Source organism: Cucurbita pepo, chromosome 13 (assembly GCF_057944985.1).
Source record: "Cucurbita pepo subsp. pepo isolate OVF chromosome 13, ASM5794498v1, whole genome shotgun sequence".
In the NCBI taxonomy this organism is placed as follows: Eukaryota; Viridiplantae; Streptophyta; class Magnoliopsida; order Cucurbitales; family Cucurbitaceae; genus Cucurbita; species Cucurbita pepo.
This window is the reverse complement of record NC_141810.1, coordinates 4,636,082-4,651,469: the sequence shown is the minus strand read 5'-3', so window position 1 is coordinate 4,651,469 and position 15,388 is coordinate 4,636,082. Positions and strand designations below refer to the sequence as shown.

Here is a 15,388-nt window from a genome sequence, read left to right as displayed (position 1 = left end):
ATGTTGCTGCTGATATCATGTTCTGTGGAAAAAGAAAAGAATCTTTGTATGTTTTATCAGCCATTGATGAATATATCAAGAAAGTTGGTCATAATGCAAGTTCAACTCTTTGACATGCTCGTTTGGGTCATGTGGGTTTTCAGTTGTTGCAGAAAATATCCACAAAACAACTTCTTGATGGTGTCCCTGTCTTTAAAGATATTCAGCATGATGAGATTTGTCCAAGCTGCCAATATGGTAAGTCTCATCGTCTTCCTTTCACAAGCTCAAAGAGTAGAGCTTCAATAGTATTAGAGTTGATTCATTCTGACCTTTTGGGACCGACGCGAACAGCAAGTTATTCCGACTTTCGTTACGTGATGGTGTTTGTGGATGATTTCTCTCGCTTCAGTTGGGTATACTTCTTAGAACACAAAAGTGAAGCTTTTTCAAAATTTATTCAGTTTAAGCATGCTGTAGAAAAAGAATTTGAATTGAAAATCAAGTGCTTGCGCACTGATAGTGGTGGAGAATATCTTTCAAATGATTTTATGATATTCTGTAAGGAGCATGGGATTCAGCGTCAATTGACTTGTCCAGAAACCCCGCAACAAAATGGGGTGGCTGAGCGTAAATTAGCTCATCTTACATCAGTTTGCTTGTCTTGGCTGCATGCGAGGAGTCTTCCAAGAGAGTTATGGGCGTTAGCTTTTCAAACAGATTGCCATGTTGTAAATCGGCTACCTCCATGGCTGGGGACAGAATCATCATCATTCGAGCTGATTTATCATCGCAAACCCAATGTGAGTTATTTTCGTATTTTTGGATCTATTTGTTACGTTCATGTACTGAAACATAATCAAACTAAACTTGACCCCAAAGGCCAAAAAAATGCATTTATGTTGACTATGATACTCATGGAAAGGGTTGGAGGTGTATGGATCTGGAAACAAAGATGGTTATTGTGTCTCGTGATGTGGTGTTTGATGAAATTTCAAGTTACAGAGACGATGCAGATAACAGCAAAAGTACAACTACTGTTGCACTTTTTCCTGACGATTCTACATTAGGGAGAAAAGAATTTCCAATTGCGACAGACATTCAAGCTGAAGAAAACAAAGAAGCCACTACAAATATTGAAGTTGCCACAAGAAAAAAATCCTCAAAGACAGAAAAAGTTACCAGGTCATTTGTCTGTAGTTGACATTAATCAATTTTCTGTTTTGTCATGTTTTTTTATGGGAGATACAAGTGAAAATGAGCCGAGGTTGTACAGTGAAACCAAAGGAATTTCATAATGAGAAAATGCAATGATGGAAGAAATTTCAGCACTTCGAAAAAATGACACCTCGGAGCTTGTACCAAAGCCTCATGATGCCGATTTAATTACTTGTAAGTGGGTTTACAAGGTGAAGAAAAAGGCTAATGGTAGAATTGATAGACACAAAGCTCGCCTTGTTGCTAGTGGGTTCTCTCAGCAATATGGTCGAGACTATGACGAGACTTTTAGTTCGGTCGCAAGGATGGTAATATTACGGACAATCATCTCTTTAGTTGCCAATAAAGGCTAGAAATTATGGCAGCTTGATGTGAAAAATGCTTTCCTTTACGGAGAGTTGGATCGTGATATTTTTATGGAGCAGCCGCAAGGATTTACCTCTAAGGAATATCCTGATTACGTGTGCAGACTTAAGAAGGCATTATACGGACTCAAACAAGCTCCTCGTGCTTGGTTTGGTAAGATTGCTCAATATCTTAATTTTTGTGGTTTTAAGTGTTCATGTGCTGATCCGAGCTTATTTGTTAAGAAAACAACAACTGGATGCACCTTGCTCTTACTTTATGTTGATGACATGATTATTACTGGTGATGATAGTGTTGAAATCAGTAGTCTTCAAGATGCCCTGTCTGTTCGTTTTGAAATGAAAAGATTAGGTGAAGCTGATTGTTTCCTGGGTTAGAAATTAAGAAATGTGATGGTGGTTATTTTCTGTCTAAAAAAGGATATGCATCAAGTTTATTGCAGAGGTTTCGTATGGAGAATTCAAGAGAAAAAACTACTCCTATGGAACCAAATCTAAAATTAGCTAGAAATGAAGGGAAGTCACTAGCAGATGCGACATTCTTTTGTCAACTTGTTGGTAGCTTATTCTACTTAACTATCACAAGGCCAGACATTGCCTTTTCAGTAGGAGTTGTGGCTCAATTTATGGATCAACCACATGAGTCTCATTTAATTGCAGCAAAAAGGATTCTTTGTTACATCAAGGGCACTGTAAATTATGGATTAATGTATAAGAAATCAAAGTCATTTTTAATGAGTGGTTTTGTAGATGCGATTGGGCTGGTGACGTGAACGACAGACGCTCTACAACAGGTTTTTGTTTTACAGCAGGCTCTGCTGCAATTTCATGGTGCAGTAAGAAGCGAAGTACCATTGCTTTGTCAAGTTGTGAAGCAGAATATGTAGGTGCTACAATGGCTACTCAAGAATGCATGTGGCTCAGAAGGCTTATTCAAGAAATGATGACTACTCTTAATCAGCCAACTCAAATCAATTGTGATAATGAAAGTGCAATAAAACTCGCTGAAAATCCGGTGTTTCATGCTCGTTTGAAACATATTGAAACTCATTATCACTTTGTTCGAGAGAAAGTGTTATCGCAGGATGTTGAATTGCTGAAAATACATACTAATGAGCAAGTTGCAAACATATTCACTAAGGCACTTGCCAAAGTAAAGTTTGAAGCCTTTCGTAAGTCTCTCGGAGTGATCAAGAAATAAGCTTGCACTAAAGGAGGCTGTAAAAATTAGTGCAACCTATTTTAGATGGAATTCATCCTCATGAGTAGGAATAGTTTATTTCAGCAGAGCTTTTGTAGGAATGGTTATTTCAGTAGAGTTTTTGTAGGAGCTATTTATAGGATTTATTTTTGTTTAAATAGAAGCCCTTGGCTGAGTTAAACACAAGCCACAGTAAACCGTTTATTTTATTTCAATTGTTCCTGTATCACCCTCTTTGAGTAATAATAATTTCATATTTACTCACACCTTTGAGCGTGAGATATTGTGACAGATTCTAACGGCGCCTTGCTCAAATGGAGAATCAAAGCAAGCAAAGTAACGTTTGCCTTGAAGACCACAATTGGAGAAGATAAGTTGGAGCATATTTGGGATGACAAGGCACCGAAAGAAGCATGGGACACGTTCGTGATGTTGGTTTCAAAGAAGAATGATATGAATTTCATAACGTGTTGTTATCAATTTCATAACGTGACATGACGATTGCTCAGTACTTCAACAAAGTCAAGTCGATCTGCAAGAGATTACTGAACTAGACCCAAAGTCCGCAATTGGAGAAGATTGAATGAAGAGGATCAATATCCACGGATTGCGATCAGAATATAGAAGCTTCATTATTGTTGTACAAGGATGGCCCACTCAACCATCTAGAGTTTGAAAATTTATTAGCTAGCAAGAAGCCATGGCTAAATAAATGGGAGGCATCACATTGAAGAGTGAAGAAGAAGCACTCTGTACAAGTGAAAGTCGGAGCAATAATAAGTCTTCTAACAAACGTGGATACAAAAATGGTGACAAAAGAAGAAGCCACCAAGGAACTGCACAACTAGGAATAGCTCATAAGAATGACAACAAGAGCTCTCAAAGGAAGATATTTGAAGGTATTTGCTACAATTGCAAGAAGGAAGACCACATGTCCAGAGATTGTTGGTCCAAGAAAAAATCGATTGAAAGCAATGTGGCATCCTCTAGCATGGAGATGGAGGAGGAATGAGATGCAGAGGTACTTTATGCCATAAAAGAAGACGAGCTAGCACTCATGGCGATGATGGAAGATCATATCGATTATGAGAATGACTGGATCATTGATTCAGGATACTCAAACCACATGACTGGCAATCAGAGAAAATTACAAGACAAGAAAGAGTACAAAGGGAGTCGCATGGTACGCACAACAAATAACACATAGTTGTCGATTGCTCAGATTGACAATACGACAATCATGCACGACAATAAGTTTGATATAGTATCACTACATAATGTTTATCATGTACCGGGTATAAAGAAGAACTTGTTGTCAGTGTCACAACTAACAACATCAGGAAACTACATCCTGTTTGGGCTAGAGGATGTGAAAGTCTATGAGGATGTTAAGATAATACGAAAGCTGACAATAGAAGGACGAAGAGTGGATTCCGTTTACGTTCTATCTGTAGAGTCTGCCTATGTTGACAAGACCCAGAAGAACGAGACAACAGATCTATGGCATGCAAGATTCGGACATGTTGGCTACAACAGGTTGAGGTTGATTATGGAAAAATTCATGCTCAAAGGTCTACCTCAACTTGAAGTCAAAACTGATGTTGTTTGCGCTGGATGTCCATATGGTAAAGCTCATCAATTACCGTACAAAGAATCAAGTTTCAAAGCAAAGAAACCATTAGAGTTCATTCACACTGATTTGTTTGGTTCAGTCAAACAAGCATCGATCAGCAGAATGCGGTATATGGTGACATTTATTGACGACTACTCAAGATATGTGTAGATTTTTTTTATGAAAAAAAAGTCTGACACATTCTCAAAATTTCAAGAATTCAAGATGATGATCGAAGAAGAAGTAAGAGTGAAGATTCATTGCCTATGTTCAAACAAAGGCGGAGAATACACGTCAAATGCGTTCGATCAATATTTACACAAATGTGGGATACGACGTCAATTTACATGTGACAACATGCCACAACAAAATGGTGTAGCAGAAAGAAATAATCGACACCTTGCAGAAATATGTCAAAGCATGTTACACATAAAGAATGTTTCAAGAAGATTTTGGGCTGGAGCTATGCGAACTGCTGCCCATGTGATCAACAAGCTTCCCCAACCAAGGCTAGGATTCGAGATACTATGAGATATGAGACCTACAGTCAGCTACTTCGAGTATTTAGTTGTGTTTGCTATGTATTTGTGTTTGATCATCTACCTAGCAAGTTTGACAAGAAAGTAGTCAAGTGTATATTTGTTGGATACGACAATCAAAGGAAAGGGTGGAAGTGTTGTGATCTAACAAGTGGAAAATACTATACATCAAGAGATGTATTTTTTTTATGAAACATCTTCATGGTGGTCCTCGGAGAAGAAAGTCTTACCAAATTCAAATAATATTGAAGAAATTCTACAACGGGGAGCAAACTACGCACACTCAGCCAAGTATTGATGTGTTTGTAGACCCAAGTGACAATGATGTTGATGAGCAAGAAGTCACTCAATCAAGCGAATTTGATGAAATGGAAACGACATATCAACAACTTAGGCGATCAAAAGGAATCCAAAAGCCAAATCCTAAGTATGTTAATGCAGCTATTGTAGAAGACAGAATCAATAAATCATAGACATATGAAGAAGCATCACAAAACTCGGTAGAAATTATAGCCTTGGACCAGAATCAAACTTGGAAACTAGTGTCATGACTAGGAGATGTCAAACCCATCTCTTGCAAGTGGGTCTACAAAATAAAGCGTCGACTAGATAGATCAATCGAGAGATACAAGACTCGACTCGTAGCTCAAAAATTTTCTCAACAATATGGACTAGACTATGATGAAACATTCCGTCAGTGGCAAATATCACTACCGTACGAGTCCTGCTAGCATTTGCGACAAGTAAAGATTGGAAACTGTGGCAGATGGATGTGAAGAATGCTTTCTTACATGGAGAGTTAAACAAGGAGATTTATATAAACCAACCAAAGGGATTTGAGAGTGTAGCTAATCCGAATCACGTATGCAAGCTTAGAAAAGCTCTTTACGGACTAAAGCAAGCACCGAGAGCTTGGTATGGTAAGATTGCTAAATTTCTTGCCCAAAATGGTTATTCAGTTGCGCAGCAGACTCAAGCTTGTTCATCAAAGAAAGAGAAGAAAAATTTGCATTTGTGTTGGTCTATGTGGACGATTTGATTATCATCGGGGACGACGAAAGAGAAATTTATCCGTACGCTTTTAGATGAAAGAGCTAGGAGTTGATCAGACAAATGAAGGATTGTTTCTCTGTCAACAAAAGTATACAAGAGATATGCTTCAGAAGTTCAGCATGTTAGACAAGCAAGCTTTAACACCGATGGAGACAAATGCCAAGATTTGTGCACATGAAGGCAAAGAGTTGAACGATGAAACGACATACCGACAACGAGTAGATAGTCTTATCTACCTAACTTTAACTCGGCCTGATATTTCTTATGCAGTTGGAGTCATGAGTCGGTAGATGCAAAGCCCAAAGAAGCCTCATTTAGATGCAATTCGATGGATCTTGAGATATGTCAAAGGTACAATCGACTATGGTCTTCTGTACAAAAGAAGCAAAGACTAGAAGCTAGTTGGATACTGTGATGCTGACTATGTAGGAGATCACGATATTCGAAGATCAACCATTAGGTATGTGTTCAAGTTTGGTCCGGGAACAATTTCTTAGTGTAGCAAAAGACAACCAACAGTATTATTGTCAACTACAGAAGCAGAGTATAGATCGGCAGCAAGAGCAACTCTAGAAAGTACATAGTTGAAACTCTTGATGGAAGATTTGCACCAGAAAATTGACTATCCAATATCACTTCATTGCAACAACCAATCTGTGATTTGCCTAGCAGAAAATCTGATGTTTCATGCTAGAACAAAGCATGTGGAGGTGTACCACCATTTCATTAGAGAGAAAGTTGTGAAGGAAGAAATCGAGATGCAGCAGATCAGGATCGATGACCAAGTGACATACTTATTTACAAAAGGGCTGAATACTGGCAAACATGAGAGCTTTCGTTGTCAGCTCAACATGGTGTAGAGAATGAGAATTAGTGCTGAGGGGGAGTGTTAAAATATCATCACTAGCACAATAGAGTTGAGCCCAACAATTGTGTGAGTCATCATATATTTACGTTAGGAAAATGATTTAGGAATTTTAGGAATAAATTTAGGAAAATGATTTTGGTATTTTAGAACAAAGGTTCAAAAGTTTTAAGAATAAATTGTCTAGCCTCTACTATAAATACCCTTTCATCTTATCTAGGTTTTCATCAGTGTCATGTAATCTCTTCTCGATTGGTCTTAATAAAGAGTGTGAGTGTTTCCCACAAAAAGTTGTGTTCAACAAATCATGTCAAACTGAATGATTCTAAATATATAATCTAAACTACATGAAATTGCAGAGAAACTTAGACATTGGCTAAAAGAAAGCACGAATGTTTTTTTTTTCTTTCTACATTTTCCAAACCTACCCTGTAGAGACAATATACCTAGCTTTATGTAGCCTCAAAATGAAAACCATTAATTTTACAAGATGCATTTCAAGAGTTGTAACTTTCACACTTTATGACCACTATATAAATGTAACGTTAAAATAAACAAAAGCCTTAAAATACATTAAAGAAACATAAACTCTCGATTATCATTCACCTAAAATTTGTAACCGTCCGTGAATAAATGAAGCTTGATTCTTCATTAATGTGACATGAATTGCAACATCTTGTGATAATTTGAACAACATTTTCTTCACATACTCTTTAAAGTTTATATGCAGATTGATATCTTGATTCATATCAGGTTAGGTTGAATTTTTTAAAAGTCGAAAATTCGATTTGGTTTACATGTTTACCTCTTTTTTTGCTCGAGATAAAAATAGGGTTACAACCCAAGTCACGATAAATAAGATTTTTTAAATAATTAAAAAAATAACACTCCAATAGCCCAATTTGAACACAGATTGGAACTCTATCCAGTTACCTGCTACTCTTTGACTTCTCATCTCCTTTCATTTTCTTCCCATTTTTTATTATTTAAATCCCACAGTGGGAAAATGTTAATTAAATCTTTTTAAATTCTCTACTTTGCAAAATTCTTCTAATTTCACTTTTTTTTTTTATTTTTTATTTTTTATTTTCCTACCATTTATTATTATTATTATTATCATTATTATTATTATTATTATATAAAATATCATTTGTAATTAATTTTTAATTTGATGGCCGTGTTAATTATTTAATTGAAATTTTGTACAATTTTATTAAAATTATTTATTTGAGAATAATTAAAATATTTAACGCTAAATAGATTTAAGAACTTAAAATTTAAGACATTATATAAAATATTTTTATTAATGAATGAGAATTAAATTAGTTAATCTTTTTAATCATTTGACTTAATAAAATTAATTACATTAAAATTGTAAAAAAATAAATAATTAAATAAACATGTCGACTCTTATTTTTCAAATTCTATTTTTTTTTTAAATTCTTGGTCACCTAAATTGACGAAATCATATGCCACGTGTCAGCAGCCTATTCATCAGCCTCATCGTTAAATTAAATCAAACGAACGGCATGTCTGTTCCTACTTCCAATTTACCTTCCTCCGACGACTTTCCAACCTCCATTTTCAACGCTCACCTTCTCTCCGACGACTCTTTCTTCTTCTTCTTCTTCTTCTTTCTCTTCTCAGAGGTCTCGAATTCAGAACTAAATTTCCACAGATTGCCATTTATGCTTAAACCATTCTCCGATTAACGTCTTCCTTCCAGCTTAACTTTTCCCATGGGACACCACTGTAGTAAAAGCGTTTCTGATGTCAGTAACCACGCTGTGATTTCCGGTGGCAGCCGTCCGAGTTCTTCGCCCATACCCGAAGATACCCGGCACTCCAACTCTGTCTCTGCGACAGCGAGCCCATTTTCTAGTCCTCTGCCTTCTGGAATAGCGCCGTCGCCAGCCAGAACTCCGAGGAGGAAATTCCGATGGCCTCTACCGCCTCCTTCGCCAGCCAAGCCCATCATGGCCATTCTACGGCGAAAATCGCGCAAGGCTTCGATACAAGAGGAAAACCAAATTAGGGAAGAGGGGTTGGGAGAGGTTCAGTTGGATAAAAGCTTTGGGTACTCGACGAACTTTGGCGCGAAGTTCGAGCTCGGGAGGGAGGTGGGGAGGGGTCATTTTGGACATACTTTCTGGGCTAAGGGTAAAAAAGGCGACCTCAAAGGAAAGCCTGTGGCCGTCAAAATCATCTCTAAATCTAAGGTTCGTCTAGTTCAATACTCATTTCTTCAGCTCAATCTGTTCCTTGATTTAGTTCATCTAAAACGTGAGATCCTGATCTAAAACTGCTTTAAAATCCATTTACATAAGTGGGAACGAAAGACTTACATTATTTTGATGCCAACTCGCTGCTCGGACTTATTTGGTTTGGCAGATGACATCGACCATTGGAATCGAAGATGTTCGCCGGGAGGTAAAGATACTGAAAGCATTGTCCGGGCACAAGAATCTGGTCCATTTCCACGGTGCATTTGAAGATGCCAATAACATTTACATAGTTATGGAGTATGTGCTTGTAGATATCTGTTTTTGCCAATAGCCCTGCATTTTCTGATAGCTCAATCAAGTTAATATCAACCCTTTTTCTGAATTTGGTATCAGATTGTGTGAAGGCGGAGAACTGCTAGAAAGAATAGTGTCAAGGTAAAAATGGTTTGATTCATTTACTCTGAGAAAAACGTCGATCAACTCGATTACAAGTTCATAACGTATACCTGCAGAGGAGGAAGATATCAAGAACAAGAATCGAAAACGATCATTGTGCAGATACTCTGTGTTGTTGCATTTTGTCATCTACAAGGGATAGTGCACCGTGACTTGAAGCCAGAGGTACACATCTTCTTTTAGCTTCAAGTCATTCTTTGGCTTTGAATAAAGTTCCCTATTACTTGTTGTAACTAGCTTTATCCACATTCACTGTACCAGAATTTCCTTTTTATGAAGAAAGATGAGAACACAGGGCTCAAACTCATTGATTTTGGTCTCTCTGACTTCGTCAAGCCAGGTAAATACATGTTGCCCTTGATAATATGTTCTTGCCTCTGTTCAGTTCATTAAACATTTGCATATATTATGAAAGATTGGTGGAGAGAGATTCATATATTACCATCCAAGCTTCTGGGCTGTCCTTGAGAAGTTGCTGCTTTCAATTCCTACTTGATTTTCACTTTGCCATCTCATTAGGGGTGAGACTGTTATCACAACACCTATAGTTCTTCTACAGATGAACGTCTGAATGATGTCGTCGGCAGTGCATACTATGTTGCTCCTGAAGTACTCTACAGATCCTACAGTTTTGAAGCAGACATGTGGAGTATTGGTGTCATAGCATATATACTGTTGTGTGGGAGCAGACCTTTCTGGGCAAGAACTGAATCAGGAATCTTCCGCTCTGTGCTAAGAGCCGATCCTAACTTCGATGATTCCCCTTGGCCGACCATCTCTCCAGAAGCTAAAGATTTTGTGAAACGCCTTCTAAATAAAGACCATAGAAAAAGAATGACAGCAGCACAAGCTTTAAGTAAAATCTTCAGGCTCATTTTTTCTAGTACCAATAAAATGTTATACAAGTATATTTATTGATAAGCAAACAATTTCGCACCTTTGATTCACAGCACACCCGTGGTTACGAGATGAAGATCTTGCCGTGCCCTTGGATAACTTCATATACAAGTCAGTTAAGGCATATCTTCGTGCAACTCCTTTCAAGCGTGCAGCATTGAAGGTAATCTGTCACTGCAATTGAACATAACACAAATGGTGCATCAATAACTTTAACGACATCTCTACATTATTGTAGGCACTTGCAAAAGCTTTGACAGAAGATGAACTTTTCTACCTCAGGACCCAATTCAAGCTTTTGGAGCCACAAAATGGATTTGTAACCATTGATAACTACAAAACGGTTAGGCTCCCGCCATTCTTTTTGCTTCAACGTTTACTTTGTAATCTTTACTGTTGATGCATACATATTATGAGTTGACCTTATGCAGGCTCTTGTGAGAAACGTAACTGATGCAATGAGGGGATCCAATGTTGCTGACATTCTGAAGATGGTGAGATCACTTTTACTTCTTGGCCTTCAATTTAGACACCTTTTGTGAGATCCCATATTGATTGGGAAGGAGAACGAAACAACCTTTATAAGAGTGTGGAAACCTCTCCTTAACAGACGCGTTTTAAAGCCTTGAGGGGAAGCTCGAAGGGAAATGCCCAAAGAACACAATATTGACTAGCGGTGAGCTTGAGTTGTTACAAATGATATCAGAGCCAGACACCGAGCGATGTACCAACGAAGAGGTTGAGCTCCGAAGGGGGGTGGACAAGAAAAGGCGGTGTGCCAACAAAGCTAGGCCCTTAGGGGGTGAATTTAGGGTCCCACATCGATTGGAGAAGGGAACGAATGCTACTAAAGACGCTAGGCCCCGAAGGGGATGTGGATTGTGAGATCCCACGTCGGTTGGGGAGGAGAACAAAACACCCTTTATAAGGGTGTGGAAACCTCTCCCTAGCATATACATTTTGAAGCCTTGAGGGGAAGTCCAAAGATGACAATATCTGCTAGCGGTAGGCTTGGATTGTTACACCTTTTATGCATATACCAAAATGAAGTTACATTCTCTGCAACTCTGGCATAATGCTCTCCGGCCGTGGTTGATATTCTTTTTCACTAACATTTCCAACTTGTATTTAGATGGAACCTCTCGCTAACAAAAGAATGGGCTTTGAGGAGTTCTGCGCAGCTGCAATCAGTGTATATCAGCTGGAGGCTGTTGCAGGATGGGAAAGCATCGCCACCCGAGCTTTCGAGTATTTCGAGCAGGAAGGAAATCGAGTCATTTCAGTACATGAGTTAGTTCAGGTAAGAAACAATTCGACGCTTGGAATTACTACATTTTACACAACTAACAACAGTGAATTGAAGTGCAAGTTTAAAATGTGTTCAGGAAATGAATCTGGGTCCTATAGCTCATTCTTTTCTCCAGAATTGGACAAGAAGTTCTGATGGGAAACTCAGTTTTTTCGGATATACAAGATTTCTACATGGTGTTACAATCCGCTACTCTAATACAAGACATTAACACACAGAAGAAGCAGATAGTTCAATAGCTGTACACTTGATTCATTTTTTCTCCTCATTGTATTATCAATTTGATTCCTAGCAGCTTCAAAACACTGAATAAAAGAGGACCATGCGATTGAGAAACATAAAAAGAAATGAGGCTGTACCATGTATTGCATTCTTTCCCATTTCACCGCCCAGTTCTTTGTAATCCTTCCTACATGTAAAAACAAGGCAGAGATCAGAATACAGATGTTACTGAGACTTGTCAAACTGATATGCTATATTATGTTCTTTCATTCTCCCAAACTTAAGTGCTCAATTGAAATAAACGTTTGAAGATATAATTTTCAAGATTTTAGAATTCTTCATTCTGTTTCTTTTTTATGTTTTTCTGTAAACATATGGGTTTAGTCTTGACATAGCGAGGAACTTCCAAACGTAATGAATATATGAATAAAAGAAAAGCAATGAAGGGAAACAGAAAAGTAAGAATACTGATGGGGTTGAGGTGGGGTGAGCTGATGTCGTCCATTCCATGTGGGCTATGGATGGTCATAATTGGGAAGTCAATGATGGCATCTGCAAGACTGTAATGCAATACATACTGTAAGTGGAAGAAGCATAATAATGTTGTAAAGAGAATTTGACTTGGCGTTATTCAAGGGAGGATTTAGTATACACAGAAAAACGCGTCAGCAAAGCTGTAGGTGTCATTGCCAGAAAGAATAATAAAAAGTTATTACATCCTTACAAGCAAAGCAATCTCCACCCACCCCTTTTCCCATGGGATAGAGATCCCTCATTTTTTTGAAGTCAAACGGGCCTCTTTAAAAAGATAAAAGAGTTCTAATGGTCAAATATCCTTCCGAGAATCAATTTCAGACAGTTTTGATTACGTTATTTGAATTTTAACTAGGAAGAAACAGAGATTAATCATCATGATTGAGGCTGAAGAAGCTCGTATATGATACAACATTCAATGGCAAGCTAGACCATGTTGACAGTGACAATAATTTGAATGTATAAACAGAGGAAATTCCAATTCCACTTCCAGAAAGCAATGGTAACGCATGAATTGCTATTGGTTATGTGTATCAGAAAATTAACAAACAAACAAAGAGGACCCAAAACTAAGAACTAAGGTCGGTATTCATCAATATCAGCAATGGGGATGAGACGAATCCCTAAAACAGGAGATGGGAAGAAGATGATGGGGGTGATGATCGTGATGAATTATGCCCTGGAGAGTACGGAAGTCGTCGACAGGGCAAGGGATGGCGATAGGTCCTTTCTGGTCGAAGCCATACTCGTCTTCGGCCTCCTTCAAGAGCCGAGCGAACAAAGGATGGTTAACATAAATGACAGGAATCACGAACCGCTCTTGCTGTTGGCCGACGAGAATAGCCAAACACCCCTTGGGAGTCTCCACCTTGTTCCGATGATGATGGTGGTGAAAGTGAGGCAAATGAATATGGAAATGGAAATTCAGATGCAGGAGGTGCTGATGCTTGTCGCCACCGCCGCCACCACCGCCACCGCCGCCAAACCCCATCGGAATTAGAAGAAGAAGAAGAAGAAGCCGCTGCAGCTGCTGCAATTGGAAGCTTGTCAAAGAGTGAAGATCCAAGCGTGAGAGGAAGAGATGACGAGGGTGAAGAGATTGAAAGAGGAATCAGTGAAGGAGGAAGGGATATTGCTCATCGAGGCTTCACCCTAATTCCGATCAACATATATAAAAGTGAAAACACAGCAGAAAAAGGGAACGCCGGAGTGGTGGTAGCGGACGCGTCGTATTTATACTCGGAAAAAATAAATGGAATTTAATTTCATTTCCAAGTCCGCGTGAAAAAGCAAAGGCAGAACCCCGGGAGATGGCCAGGCCGTCATCTCTCTTTTTTTTTTTTACTTTTTTTTTATTCCCTTTTTTAAGGGGCATTTATTCTTTTCAAATTAATTTTAATTTTCTCTTTAATAATATTTATTTCTTTTCTCTATTCATCTTTATCTAAATACGTTAAAAAATAAATTGAATAATTTATGGAGATAAAGATTAAAATTAAAAAATTAAAAATTTCACAAAATAAATATTAAAATAGGGGGCGAGGACGGGGAAAAGGTTTTCTATCTTCGCCGCTCTAGTGAACATCTCTTTCTGTATCTGTATCTGCATCTGCAAATAAGCTCCAAATGTTTGTTCGGTTCCAATCCAAGGCTCTATCTATATCAATCGAAAGTGCAATTTTGTAGCTTATAAGCTTACTACAGAAAATCATTCACTATGATTTAGAGGTGTTTATATGACTCGAAAACCTCACCACCTCAGACTACTCAACCTAAACCATAAAAATTTTTAGAAACCTACTGTTGGTTCATGGTTTGACTTTTTTTTTTTTATTGAGTCAACTCAACCAACTTAAAAATAGAGTTATAATGGAACGTAATCCAATCATATTTTTAAGATTATAACGAAAATGAATAATATTTAATAACCGATGTTAGTTATAAATCGCGCCATGTAATTGTTGAATATTTTATATTTACGAGATTAATTATTATTGTAACGTATGGTGGATAAGTAATATTTTTTAAAATAATTTTTACAACTCAACCGAACCGGACGTTGTTCACATTTCAAGTGTTCAAAGTTTAAATTGGCTTAAAAGATTTCACCGACCTAACTCGACTCATATTATTTCGATTTGTTTTTCAAACGAAGAAAAATCTATTTATTTGCCGACTAATTTAATTATTATTATTATTATTATTATTTACTTCTGAAATAAATTTTAAAATACATTTTCCAAGAACCTCTTATTCTCCTTTAACGGATTTCGTCGATATTCGTTGCTTCCAGATAGTCAAAACATTTAATATTACAAAACATTTACTGCTTTTATACGTGTTTCTTTTTTTGGATTTTTTAAAATTTTAATTATATTCCTTTTCTTTTACCATGTTTCTATTAAATTTTAAATAATAATAATAATAATATTAAACTCATAAAAAAAAAAAAAACATTTTGATTTCATCATAAAAATAAATATTCGTTGACTAAAAAAAGGATAAATAATTAATTACAACACCGACATGAATTTAATGTAAATTAATTTTTAGTACTAAAAGGATTAATCAATTCTTATTTCTTTGTTCTTTACGTTGAATATTTAAGTATTTAAATGTTTTAAATTAGAAAATAGGGAAAAAAATCATTTTTATTCTCGACTTAGGTTAAATGGAAAAAAAGAATCAATTTTCGATTTATTGAAAAAAGTAAGATCTACACGGAAATAGTCTTTTATGTGAAAGATCATCCAAATAATGAGGTTGTCGACATGACTTTTGTGATGAGGAGTTCAAGCACGATTAAAATGTGGTTGAAAGCGGAGAGAAAGTGATGGATAAGGCGATGTTCGCGAATACTAAGGATGTAACGACACTGAGGTCGAAGAGAGAAAACATTAATTTCAACGAGGA

The 15,388-nt window shown here is 37.2% G+C and overlaps 1 protein-coding gene and 1 long non-coding RNA gene across 7 annotated transcripts; one reads left to right on the top strand and one right to left on the bottom strand.

Annotated features, from left to right (window-relative positions):
- Nucleotides 1–8,117: 8,117 nt before the first annotated feature.
- LOC111808085 (uncharacterized) lies at nucleotides 8,118–13,074 on the bottom strand. 5 transcript variants are annotated; one of them, XR_015411489.1, is made up of 7 exons: nucleotides 12,410–13,074; nucleotides 12,079–12,128; nucleotides 10,688–11,651; nucleotides 10,451–10,584; nucleotides 9,564–10,323; nucleotides 9,178–9,469; nucleotides 8,118–9,093 (listed from the first exon to the last, which is right to left on the bottom strand). It is a non-coding gene; the product is annotated as an uncharacterized LOC111808085 (long non-coding RNA). The 5 variants fall into 5 exon arrangements; XR_015411488.1 differs by having other exon boundaries at nucleotides 8,118–9,087; XR_015411487.1 differs by having other exon boundaries at nucleotides 8,118–8,839.
- On the top strand, nucleotides 8,572–12,072 carry LOC111808081 (CDPK-related kinase 6). 2 transcript variants are annotated; one of them, XM_023693877.2, is made up of 11 exons: nucleotides 8,572–9,051; nucleotides 9,224–9,354; nucleotides 9,451–9,492; nucleotides 9,570–9,678; nucleotides 9,775–9,853; nucleotides 10,073–10,369; nucleotides 10,464–10,573; nucleotides 10,649–10,753; nucleotides 10,842–10,904; nucleotides 11,543–11,710; nucleotides 11,796–12,072. In XM_023693877.2, the coding sequence occupies exons 1-11, from the start codon at nucleotides 8,572–8,574 to the stop codon at nucleotides 11,928–11,930; spliced, it is 1,719 nt and encodes a 572-aa protein (XP_023549645.2). In that variant the 3' UTR covers nucleotides 11,931–12,072. The 2 variants fall into 2 exon arrangements, with proteins under 2 accessions (XP_023549645.2, XP_023549644.2); XM_023693876.2 differs by having other exon boundaries at nucleotides 11,543–12,072.
- Nucleotides 13,075–15,388: the final 2,314 nt, after the last annotated feature.